Here is a 12,780-nt window from a genome sequence, read left to right as displayed (position 1 = left end):
TCCCGCCGCAATTTCCTCGACTGCCTTTTTGGCTTCGGGCTTAATCGGGTATTGTCGATGTGGTTTATGTTCTGGCCCTTCCACTATTATAGGGTCAATTTTGACTAATCCAGTATCTAGTTTCGTTTCTGCCCACACACCGGGGACAGAGGCGCAGATGGCACCAAATCCAGTACCTTCTAACTGCCAGTCCCGTCCTGTTGCAGATGCTGCATGGACGATTCCTAAATGGTTTACGTATGTTCCTACCCTGTCTTTTCCCCCATCGGGGCGGGGCCAAATCAGTTCTCCTTTCCCGCAATCTATTAAGACTTTGTATTCCTTCATTAGGTCATTTCCCATAATAGTTCCTTCATTATTTCTACATACATAAAATCGCATAGGTATATACAGGTTATTAATTTCTACTAGGGTGGTTTCATTTAAGTAGGCAGGGGTCTTCTGTCCGTTAACACCCCTTATATAGATCATTTTATTGGTGGTGGGTCAGGGTAGATCAGTGATGGATATGGAGGCTCCCGTGTCCACCAACATTTCACATTGCCTGCCTCCTACTAGTGCAGACACGTAGATTCTACTCTCTTTTCTGCCCAGGCTTGTGGGGGCTGCCTCCCGTCAATTCCCTCCCTCGTCAATGAGGGGAGGAGGAAGCAGTTGACTCGTCTGCCATGCTTGCTCCAACAGGTGGCCTCAGTGTGGCCAACCTTATTAGAAAACAGGCAGATAGTGGTTTTTCTACTGCCCCTCTTTGGAGCTCTACAGTCTCTGGCAAAGTGACCCGGTTTCCCACAATTATAGCACGTACCCTTGGGTTTAGCCCCTCGACTGTTTGCACTAACTGTTTCCTGTTTTATTCGTGGGTATAGTTTCTCATCTGGTCCATCTCTAATTTCAGATGCCCATTCTACTAATTCATCATAAGTCTGGGTATTGAGAACTCCCATTTTAAGGATTTTCTGGTGAGCTGGCGATAGCCCATCTTTAAATGCTTGTAAAAAGGCTCCATCTGTTCGGGCAGTTTTGGGTATTCCCGAACATTCTTGGTATACTCCAAAGAGTCGCTCCCCAAATTCAGAGGCTCCTTCACCCCTTTGTTGTTTAATATTGGTAATTCTGGACCAATTGGTTGGTGCATTACCCAAGACTCGTTGGACTTCCGCCTTAAACCGAGTAAATGGCTCAATCATTGCCTCGATCTCGGCGGTTGTCTCTGTCGTGTATGTCCACCTTCCACCTCGGTAATCCAACTAAGCTTGGTCAGCGACATTAGCCTGGTCCCCACCGTCACCCATTAGTCTCCACTTATCCTGCGGGCAAGCAGCCCGTACCAACTGGTGTATATCCCGCAAATGTAACTGGTGTCCAACCCAAAGGGTGTCCAGTTCTGCCCAAAATTTGCTATTGTTACTCCGGAGCTGGAGCCTCCCCAGGGGTGCCAAAATCTGTTGTCTTTCACCTGGGGTAAAGGGTTTATATCGGGCAGTGGGATGCTGTAACGTCCCGGCCCGAGTTATGGGAGCGAGATCATGGACCTCTTCCTCATCAGGGTCTCCCACTGGTGCCATGGGTTGTATGGCCGGCCCATAGAGCGGCAAGAATCCCCTGGCAGGGTCCTCTAAAAGTTGGTTTCGCTTCTCTAATTCGCTATTGTGTGTTTCCAACGTTTTAATTTTTGCTTTGTCGTCAGCCCATTTCTTACTCGAGACTGAGACCGGTCCAATTAATCCAGCCAATTGGTGAACTGAGAGAACCCCAATTTTCTTAGTTCTGTCTTTCTTTTCTTTTTCCAACCATTTTCGCTGTTGGTCTAGTGGGTGGTCTAAGTTCCACCTCCCTTTGTTCATCTGTTTAATGAGTTTGTCTCTCTTAACCTTTTATTCATGTATCAGGGTCCCCGGGCCCCACTGTCCTTGTCCCGCCATCATAAGAACATAAGAACATAAGAAATAGGAGCAGGAGTAGGCCATCTAGCCCCTCGAGCCTGCCCCGCCATTCAATAAGATCATGGCTGATCTGACGTGGCTCAGTACCACTTACCCGCCTGATCCCCATAACCCTTAATTCCCTTACCGATCAGGAATCCATCCATCCGCGCTTTAAACATATTCAGCGAGGTAGCCTCCACCACCTCAGTGGGCAGAGAATTCCAGAGATTCACCACCCTCTGGGAGAAGAAGTTCCTCCTCAACTCTGTCTTAAACCGACCCCCCTTTATTTTGAGGCTGTGTCCTCTAGTTTTAACTTCCTTACTAAGTGGAAAGAATCTCTCCGCCTCCACCCTATCCAGCCCCCGCATTATCTTATAAGTCTCCATAAGATCCCCCCTCATCCTTCTAAACTCCAACGAGTACAAACCCAATCTCCTCAGCCTCTCCTCATAATCCAAACCCCTCATCTCCGGTATCAACCTGGTGAACCTTCTCTGCACTCCCTCCAATGCCAATATATCCTTCCTCATATAAGGGGACCAATACTGCACACAGTATTCCAGTTGCGGCCTCACCAATGCCCTGTACAGGTGCATCAAGACATCCCTGCTTTTATATTCTATCCCCCTCGCAATATAGGCCAACATCCCATTTGCCTTCTTGATCACCTGTTGTACCTGCAGACTGGGCTTTTGCGTCTCATGCACAAGGACCCCCAGGTCCCTTTGCACGGTAGCATGTTTTAATTTGTTTCCATTGAGATAGTAATCCCATTTGTTATTATTTCCTCCAAAGTGTATAACCTCGCATTTATCAACGTTATACTCCATTTGCCATATCCTCGCCCACTCACTCAGCCTGTCCAAATCTCTCTGCAGATCTTCTCCGTCCTCCACACGATTCACTTTTCCACTTATCTTTGCGTCGTCTGCAAACTTCGTTACCCTACACTCCGTCCCCTCCTCCAGATCATCTATATAAATGGTAAACAGTTGCGGCCCGAGTACCGATCCCTGCGGCACGCCACTAGTTACCTTCCTCCAACCGGAAAAACACCCATTTATTCCGACTCTTTGCTTCCTGTCGGATAGCCAGTCCCCAATCCACTTTAACACACTACCCCCAACTCCGTGTGCCCTAATCTTCTTCAGCAGCCTTTTATGGGGCACCTTATCAAACGCCTTTTGGAAATCCAAAAACACCGCATCCACCGGTTCTCCTCCATCAACCGCCCTAGTCACATCTTCTTAAAAATCCAACATGTTCGTCAAGCACGACTTTCCCCTCATGAATCCATGCTGCGTCTGATTGATCGAACCATTTCTATCCAGATGCCCTGCTATCTCCTCTTTAATAATGGATTCCAGCATTTTCCCTACTACAGACGTTAAGCTGACCGGCCTATAGTTACCCGCCTTTTGTCTCCTTCCTTTTTTAAACAGCGGCGTAACATTAGCCGTTTTCCAATCAACCGGCACTACCCCAGAATGCAACGAGTTTTGATAAATAATCACTAACGCATCCACTATTACCTCTGACATTTCTTTCAATACCCTGGGATGCATTCCATCCGGACCCGGGGACTTGTCCACCTTCAGTCCCATTAGTCTACCCAGCACTGCCTCTCTGGTAACATTAATTGTATTAAGTATTTCTCCTGCTGCCAACCCTCTATCGTTAATATTTGGCAAACTATTTGTGTCCTCCACCGTGAAGACCGACACAAAAAACTTATTTAAAGACTCGGCCATATCCTCATTTCCCACTATTAACTCCCCCCTCTCGTCCTCCAAGGGTCCAACATTCACTCTAGCCACTCTATTCCTTTTTATATATTTATAAAAACTTTTACTATCATTTTTTATATTAATTGCTAGCCTAGCTTCATAGTCTATCCTTCCTTTCTTTATCGCTTTCTTAGTCTCTCTTTGTTGTTTCTTAAATTTTTCCCAATCACTTGTTTCTCCACTATTTTTGGCCACTCTGTACGCAGCTGTTTTTATTTTAATACTCTCCTTTATTTCCTTCGTTATCCATGGCTGGTTCTCCCTTTTCTTACAATCCTTGTTTTTTGCTGGAATATATTTTTGCTGAGAACTGAAAAGGATCTCCTTAAAAATCCTCCACTGTTCCTCAGCTATCCTACCTGCCAGCCTGCTCTCCCAGTCTACCTTAGCCAATTCATCCCTCATCCTATCATATTTCCCTCTGTTCAAACAGAGGACACTGGTTTGGGACCAAACTTTCTCCTCTTCCATCTGAATCAGAAATTCGACCATGTTGTGGTCACTAGACCCAAGAGGGTCCTTCACAATAAGATCCTTAATTCTACCTACCTCGTTACACAATACCAGATCCAAAATAGCTCGTTCCCTCGTCGGTTCCGTAACATGCTGTTCAAGGAAACTATCCCGACAGCATTCTAAGAACTCTTCCTCCATTCCACCCTTACCGACTTGAGTCTGCCAGTCAATGTGCATGTTGAAGTCCCCCATGATTATTGCCGTTCCGTTTTTACACGCATCCCTTATTGATAAGGTTATACTCATCATTGATATTGATAACATTGATAAGGTTATACTTATCACCCAGGAGTCTTCTAATCTCCTTTCTCGCTCTCCCCCCTCCTAGGTTTCTCTTATCCGAGTTTGATGATACCTGTCAGGGGTGATCAGATCCACCACCACTTACACAATATTTTTATTAAGCCGGCTTTCACATGAAGGCTTGTCCTTCAACTCCGGCGACCACTCAGACAGTCTCTATCTATCACTCACGTCTGAACATCACACCTCAGGCAACCCTGACACCCATTTCAAATTCCTAACATCAGCGTGGGAGATTTCTCCTCTTAACAGTCAGTTTAAGGCAGGGTGCCAGAGTCAACTGCCTCATTGTCTGTCTGTGCTCAGTTCAGACGTCTTTCATCAATTCAGACACTCTCTCATCACCAATGATCACCCACTATATTTTGACCCACTTCATCAAGTTCAGTAACTATTCTGGTGTCCCAGTCGTGGCCATTCGACCAGACCCGTAAACAGTCCCGGGTTTCGGCACCAGTCTTCTGGGCACAATGGGTACACCCATAGAGTAAAAAAAGCAATGGAGGTTTGGTGAACATTTCAAAAGGACTGTTCAATATCAACAGGCATCTTGTTTACTGTATTTTGCATCTTACTTCAGGAAGGGTTTAACAGCGTTAGAGAGGGTGCAGAAACAATTCACGACAATGAATATCAGATGCGCCGATAGATTGGTGAATCTTCATAGAAACCCTACAGTACAGAAAAAGGCCATTCGGCCCATCGGGTCTACACCGACCACAATCCCACCCAGGCCCGATACCCATATCCCTACATATTTTACCCACTAATCCCTCTAACCTACGCATCTCAGGACACTTTAAGGGGCAATTTTTTTTTTAGCATGGCCAATCAACCTAACCCGCACATCTTTGGACTGTGGGAGGAAACTGGAGCACCCGAAGGAAACCCACGCAGACACGAGGAGAATGTGCAAACTCCACACAGACAGTGACCCAAGCCGGGAATCGAACCCAGGTCCCTGGAGCTGTGAAGCAGCAGTGCTAACCACTGTGCTACCGTGCCGCCCTTAAATCTGGAATTGTGATAGAAAGTTGAAAGGAGATGTGATAGAAGTGTTCAGTATCATGAGGGGTTTGGACAGATTAGATATGGAAGTTGGCTGAGAGGTTACTAACCAAGGGAAGCTGATTTAAAGTGATTGGCAAAAGAAGCAGAAGCGACATAATGACAGGCCTTTTTAGGTAGCGAATGAATAGGATCTGGAATGTGCTGCCTGAGAATGTGGCAGAAGAAGATTCAATCATGACTTTCAAAAGAGAATCATCTGAACAGAAGAAAATGTAGAGTTCTAGGGTAAGAGAGTGAGGCTACCTGAATTGTTGCAGAGCTGGAATAGATAGGGCTGATCGAAGAACCTCCGTCTGTGCTGTAATCGGCGTATGATTCTTTGGAATCATATCTGAAAATTATTGGGATTCTATTTGTGAAGGAGCTCATGCATCCTTAACCAGTGTTGAATTAAATGAATGATAAAGCATGCCACACCCTTGTCTGGAAACATGAATAGAAACTTAGAGCAGGAACAGTGGCGTGAATGCGAGATGGGTGAAAGGGTCACATTGCTGGTCCTGGTCTTGCTTCAAGATACAATTCAGCTGGCAACTGATGTAACCACATGGAACGTCATAACCTGAAGGTTCCCCTCCAAGCAATCCTGACTTGGAAATGTATCGCCATTCCTTCACTGTTGCTGGGTCAAAATCCTGGAATTTACTCCCTAACAGCACTGTAGGTGTACCTACTCCACATGGACTGCAGCAGTTCAAGAAGGCAGCTCACCACCACCTTCCCAAGGACAATTGGGGATAGGCAGTAAATGTTGGCCTAGTCGGTGATGTCCACATCCCATAAAATAACTTTTTAAAAAACCCTGCTATCACCAAGCAGCTCACCTGAAGAAGGAGCGACACGCCGAAAGCTTGTGCTACCAAATAAACCTGTTGGACTTTAACCTGGTGGTGAGAGACTTCTTACTGTGATTCTGACTACTCAGCACGGTAGGAATATAAGCTGGGAATCTGTATTTTACCACTCATTGGCTTTACCAACTGAGGTGGGACAGCCCTAAGTTTGTTTCTCATGTTAGTGTTTTTTTAATTATGAATATAACATTCCATTTGTGTATGGGAGAATTCCTATTGTTTGGTCTCCTTTACAGATTTGCCAGACGCTTCCAGAAAACAGTGAGACGCCTGGTTCCTGACTGTGAGGTTCGGTTCCTCCTCTCCGAAAGTGGCAGTGGAAAAGGTGCTGCCATGGTGACTGCAGTAGCCACCAGACTTGTGTCTCAACGCAAAGAAATAGACGAAACACTGGCTTCGTTCACACTCACACAAGAGCAGCTGTTTGAGGTGAAGAAAAGGATGAGAACAGAGATGGAGCTTGGTTTAAAGAAGAAATCTCATGATGCTGCAACAGTGAAAATGCTGCCAACCTTTGTTCGTAGCACCCCAGATGGGACAGGTATCCAATTTATCCCTTTACATTTGGTTTATGTACCTGCTATAGTTTACAAAAACAACTTGTATTTACTTAACTGCTCAACATAAAACATCCCAAAACATTCCACATGAGATTATAAAACAGTTAGATCCTGAAATATGTGGGTGTTGTTAGAGAGGGAATGAAAGGCAGAGTAAAAGAGGTAGATTTTAGTAGCATCTTTAGGAGCAAATTCTAGAGTTTAAAGTCTTGGCAGCTGAAGGCAGAGCCAGCAATAGCAGAGCATTTAAATTGGGAACACTCAAAGCCAGAATTAAATGAACACAGATATCTCGGAGGATTGTGGGGCTAGAAGGGGTTCTGGAGATAGGGAGGGACAAGGCTATTGGGATTGAGAATTTAAAAGTTGATGTGTTGAACTGAGGGCCACTGTAGCTCAGCAAGATCAGTAGAGATGGGTGAATGGGACTTAGGGTGCGAGTTAGGATACCTGTGACAGAGGTTTGGATAAACTCGAGGTTGCAGAGGATAGAATGTGAGACAGCAGCCAAGAATGCACTAGAATGGTCAAGTTTAGAGATAACAATGGCATAGATGAAGGTTTCGACAGTGGATGAGCTGAGGCAGCAATCGTTACAGATGTGGAAATAGGTGTTCTTGCTGGTGGCACCAATATATGTCGGTGGCTCACCTTGGGTTCAAATCTTGACACACAGTTTGCAAAGAGACTGGTTCAGCCTCAGATAGTAGCTGGGGAAAGGGTTGGAATCGGTGGCTCAGGAACGGAATTTATAGTGGGGACCATGAAATTTCTGCTCGTTCAATTCTGCATGTCGGAAAAACAGCTTGATAATACTGAGAGAATGGAGGAGTTGATAGGTGGTAATCATGTCAGCTTCATGTGGAAGCTGGTGTCAAGTTTTTAGTCACATTGCTGAGGGGCAGCATGAAGGAAAACTAGGAAGGATTCATGAGGGACATTAGAATTAACAGTGGGGAAACAAAAATAGAAACCATTGGAGATGATTTTCTGACTATGATTAGGTAGATGAAAATGGAAGCAGGAGAGAGTGCAGTCTCACTCAGCTGGATGGTAGTGGAGGAGAATGGTGTGATCAACCATGTCAAGAACTGCACTCAGGTCGAGGAGAACAAGGAGGGACAGTTTACAACCATTTAGGATGCCATTTGTTTACTTTGATGAGGTACTGCAGCAGTGATGGAAACCTGATTGGATGGGTTCAAAGTTGCAGGAAAAATGGGAACCAATTTGGGAGATAACAAGACATTCAAGAGATTTGAAGAGGAAAGGGAGAGTGGGCAGGGTGGGGGTGTGGCAGTAACAGAAACATGGCTTAAAAACAGTGAAAACTGGGTGCATAATATCCCAGGTTATAAAGTATTGGGACAAGATAGGGAAGGACAAAGAAATGTAGGGTGGCAGCACTGATTAGGGAAGACATTGTAGTGTTGGAAAGAAAGGATGTCCAGGAGAGGGAAAGGATAAAATCCATTTGGTTATGTTTGAGAAGCAGTTAGATGTCACTATTAGTATTAGTATGTAGATGTGTGTAGCGGTTTATCATGGGACTCTGTCCTGAAAGGTAAGTTGACCTTTGTTGAGATATAGTGGGATAATGTTCCAATGTAATTGGGAAAAAGTTGTCTAATGCATTCAAAGCTGAAGTAAGCACTGCCTGGAATCTCAAATTGAATAATCTGCAGTGATTTAAATGCAAAGTCCTTTAAAATTGAAAAAATAACCTTTAGCAGCACTCATTTAGAGGAAAAAACATAGCAGCTGCACCTGGACTGCTTTGATTGACATGACATCTGGTGCCACCTGGTTTTTCAGTTTCGATTGACTCCATTGTTTAGATATCCCAATGTGTTTTGACAGTTATCTCGTTTTGAATGCTTGGCACAGGAACAGAACTACTTATCCCAGCAAGGAGCTATGTTCACAATTTGATAGTTTTAAGAGGTTACTAAAGAATTACCTGTCCCTGATGTGGTAATAAGTGTTTGTTTCTTCTTGTAACAAATGGAGGGAATTTATTTTTGTAGAATTAGTGTGGGTTTTAGTATCAAGTGTCTTTAAATAGCAGCTATTAGATTGTTCAAAGTTTTTTTAAATATTGGTTTTAAAGATGGATATTAGTTGTGGATACTGGGCATTTGGATATGGAGGACACGGAGGGGCATGACAGATATGAGGGAGCCTGGGGAGTAAGATGAAGCATCTTAAGATGGGCATGGGGAAATGAGGAGACTTGCGAGAATGGAGGGGGGATTAGTGGGAGGTGATAAATGAGGTTTGGGAAATTTAACATTAAGAACAATGTTAGGAACTGGGCTACTGTCCCTGAGAGCTGAGGAGGGCCATCTAACCAGCTTCTCCTCAAAAGAAAATCCCTGCATACCCCAGATAAATCTACACACCTGCACTGCATTGCGGCTGACAAAACCTGAGCTCTCCCACGCACAATTGGTGTTTGCCTGACCCAGACAATAATCTGAGCTAATTTCACTGATTGAAGTGGAATTGGAAAGTAATTGAAAAAGAGTCAATAAAAGGGTAGTAGAATGGCGTTGGAGTGGACAGCTGTAGTTGTAGATCTTAACTTTTGAGATACGACAAGGCATTCCATAAACGTGCATGTATCTGTATTTCTTAATAATGTGTGTACAACGAATCATCGATTCGGTGTTATTCAGTGGTATTCGGTGAAAATTTGAGAGTACCAGCCCAGAGTAATAACCATAGAAATTTTATGTTTGTATTTTAATGTAAAGGTAATTTTTACAAAAGCAGGGGTCACAATATGTACTAAGAATCTTGAGTATTTGTTAACAGAAAATGGGGATTTTGTGGCCCTTGACCTTGGTGGAACCAACTTCCGCGTCCTACTCGTGAAGATTCGTAGTGGCAAGAGACGAACAGTGGAAATGCACAATAAGATCTATGCTATTCCTTTGGAGATAATGCAAGGAACAGGTGAAGAGGTAGGTCATTTTCTGGGTAATTCAGTACATTTCCGTAGGCATTTAAATAGTAAATAGATGGTCAGAGAAGAATAAAGGAGCTGAGTATTGTTTAAATGGAGAAAGACTGTACAGAAAGCACAGAGGGATTTGGGGGTTCTTGTGCAAAAATCATAAGCTAACATGCAAGTTTAGCAGGTAATAGGAAACACAAACGGAATGTTGATCTTTATTGCAACGGGAATAGAGTAAAAAAAGTAGGGAATTCTTGCTGAAACCATACAATGTATTAATTAGACTGCATCTGGAATACTGTGAATAGTTTTGGTCCTCTAATCTAAGGAAAGATATACCAGAATTGAAGGCAGTTCAGAGAAGGTTCACCAGGTTGATCTGGGGAATGCAGGGATTTTCTTTTGAGGAGAGGTTGAGTAAGTTGGGACCTATACTTATTGGAGTTTAGAAGAATGAGGAGCGACCTTATTGAGAGCCACAAGATTCTGAGTGCTGGCGAGGATCATACAGCCAGCTGTTTAAAGGGTGCCTTGATCTCTAAATTAAATTAAAGACCTCCCCTCCCTCCAGGGAAATCGGGACCACCGGCGGACAAGGGGAAGAGGCCCCAACCCTCATAAGAAGAAGGACAATCCCTTTCATCATAGAATCATAGAAACCCTACAGTGCAGAAGGAGGCCATTCGGCCCATCGAGTCTGCACCGACCACAATCCCACCCCACATATTTACCCGCTAATCCCTCTAACCTACACATCCCAGGACTCTAAGGGGCAATTTTTAACCTGGCCAATCAACCTAACCCGCACATCTTTGGACTGTGGGAGGAAACCGGAGCACCCGGAGGAAACCCACGCAGACACGAGGAGAATGTGCAAACTCCACACAGACAGTGACCCGAGCCGGGAATCGAACCCGGGACCCTGGAGCTGTGAAGCAGCAGTGCTAACCACTGTGCTACCGTGCCGCCCACAACAAAAAGACCAGGCAATGTCCCGCACCATGCAGAGGCTGTACCTCACTCTGCATTTCATTTATGAAAACCAGTATTGATTCAGACAAGTGTGAGGTCATGCCACTGGAGCGGGGAGAGATATGTTGTAGTTAGTATGGATAGTCAGAATCTTTTTCCCAGGGTACACATGTCAATTACTAAGGGACATCGGGTTAAGGTTAAAGGGGGAAAGGGTGTAAGTGCCTTGAATGCACTCCCAGAGGAGGTAGTAGAAGCAGATAGCAACATTCAAGAGGCATCTTGATAGATATATGAATAGGCAGGGAATAGAGGGATATGGACCACATGGTGGCAAAAGATTTTTAGTTTAGAAAGGTGTCATGTGTCAGCGTGGGCTTGGTGGGCCGAAGGGCCTGTTCCTGTGCCGTACTGTTCTTTGTTCTAGATAGTCCACAACTCAGTGTAGAATTATTTAGTTTATCCCTCTCTCTCTTTTTACTAAGACTGCTCTTAAGTCATACAACACATCTGCTTTATTTCGGGAGGTTTGGAAAGGGGATTAGCCACCGGCCTCTGTTTGGCCTACAAAAGTGCAAATCGGAAGGGAGGTTTATTTTTCTGCTGCTTTTGGTGACAGATCCTACAACCCCAAAACGTCATGTCCCAGATACTTTAGAAGTTCACTTCACCTCTGTTAGATTGATAATGTATTCCTGTTACTGACCTATCGATATACATACTCTTAAACTGCCTTCACTGAAATTAACATCCCACTAGCTGGAGAAAGAAACCACACCACACAGAGTATGACCAAAAAGTACAAGGGAGAGGTACTGAAAATAATTGCTTTCATTATGTGTTGATAATCTACCAATAATAATTAGATGTGATTTTCTTCTGATTTTCAGCTATTTGACCACATTGTTCATTGCATCTCTGATTTCCTCGATTACATGGGAATGAAAGGTGCTCGGCTTCCTCTTGGTTTCACGTTTTCCTTTCCTTGTGAACAGAAGAGTTTGGATGAGGCAAGCCCATTTATATATAAAATCATAAACAAATTCACAGTTGCTGGATCTAATGGATATTAATATGTAAATCATGTTTGTAATAGGGCATTGCTGTTTTAAAATGCTTTCAAGACAACTTGTGGAATTATGAAAGTTTTTTTTTTAATCTCAGGGTATTCTTCTAAAATGGACCAAAGGTTTTAAAGCAACAGATTGTGAGGGAGAGGATGTAGTTACTATGCTAAGGGATGCCATTAAACGAAGAGATGTAAGTTGTATTTTCATTGCATATTTCTATATTTTTTACAAGTGATCATTATGTGGACAATTATGGAAGCATTCCCGGCTTGGGTGACTGTGCAAACTCCACACAGACATTCTCCCCGTGCCGGCGTGGGTTTTCTCCAGGTGCTCCGGTTTCCTCCCACAGTCCAAAAGAGGTGCATTGGCCATGCTAAATTCTCTCTCAGTGTACCAGAACAGGCGCTGGAGTGTGGCGACTAGGGGATTTTCACAGTAACTTCATTGCAGTGTTAATATAAGCTAACTTGTGACACTAATAAATAAACTTATAATTTAGTCTCTGTGGCAGTGTGTTTTCCATTCTAACCACTCTGGTAAATAAATTTTCCTCTGAATTGCCTATGCTCTTGTTTACTATTTGGTTTTTTTTGTGAAGACAGTTGTGTTGTATTTTATATTTACATATATCCTATATGGTTTCTTGGTTACCATCTTTTATATTATTTTTGTCAGTGAGGGCAGTCATGTTGTTAATTTTTCACCGCACCTTCTTAATTTCTGAAGAATCTGTCTGTTTGAAACACCCAAGTTGATT

At 43.8% G+C, this 12,780-nt stretch overlaps 1 protein-coding gene across 3 annotated transcripts in view; it reads left to right on the top strand.

Moving 5' to 3' along the window:
* hk1 (hexokinase 1) overlaps nt 1-12,780 on the top strand; it is a 135,408-nt gene that overhangs the window by 96,548 nt on the left and 26,080 nt on the right. For all 3 annotated transcript variants that reach the window (XM_078223677.1, XM_078223678.1, XM_078223679.1), the window contains 4 exons: nt 6,696-7,000; nt 9,837-9,985; nt 11,841-11,960; nt 12,115-12,210. In XM_078223677.1, the coding sequence (XP_078079803.1) occupies nt 6,696-7,000; nt 9,837-9,985; nt 11,841-11,960; nt 12,115-12,210 (670 nt within the window). The remainder of the gene's footprint in view (nt 1-6,695; nt 7,001-9,836; nt 9,986-11,840; nt 11,961-12,114; nt 12,211-12,780) is intronic.

This window comes from Mustelus asterias, chromosome 11 (genome assembly GCF_964213995.1).
Source record: "Mustelus asterias chromosome 11, sMusAst1.hap1.1, whole genome shotgun sequence".
NCBI classification, from domain to species: Eukaryota; Metazoa; Chordata; class Chondrichthyes; order Carcharhiniformes; family Triakidae; genus Mustelus; species Mustelus asterias.
The sequence above is the reverse complement of the archived record's forward strand: the minus strand, read 5'-3'. Positions and strand labels throughout refer to the sequence as shown.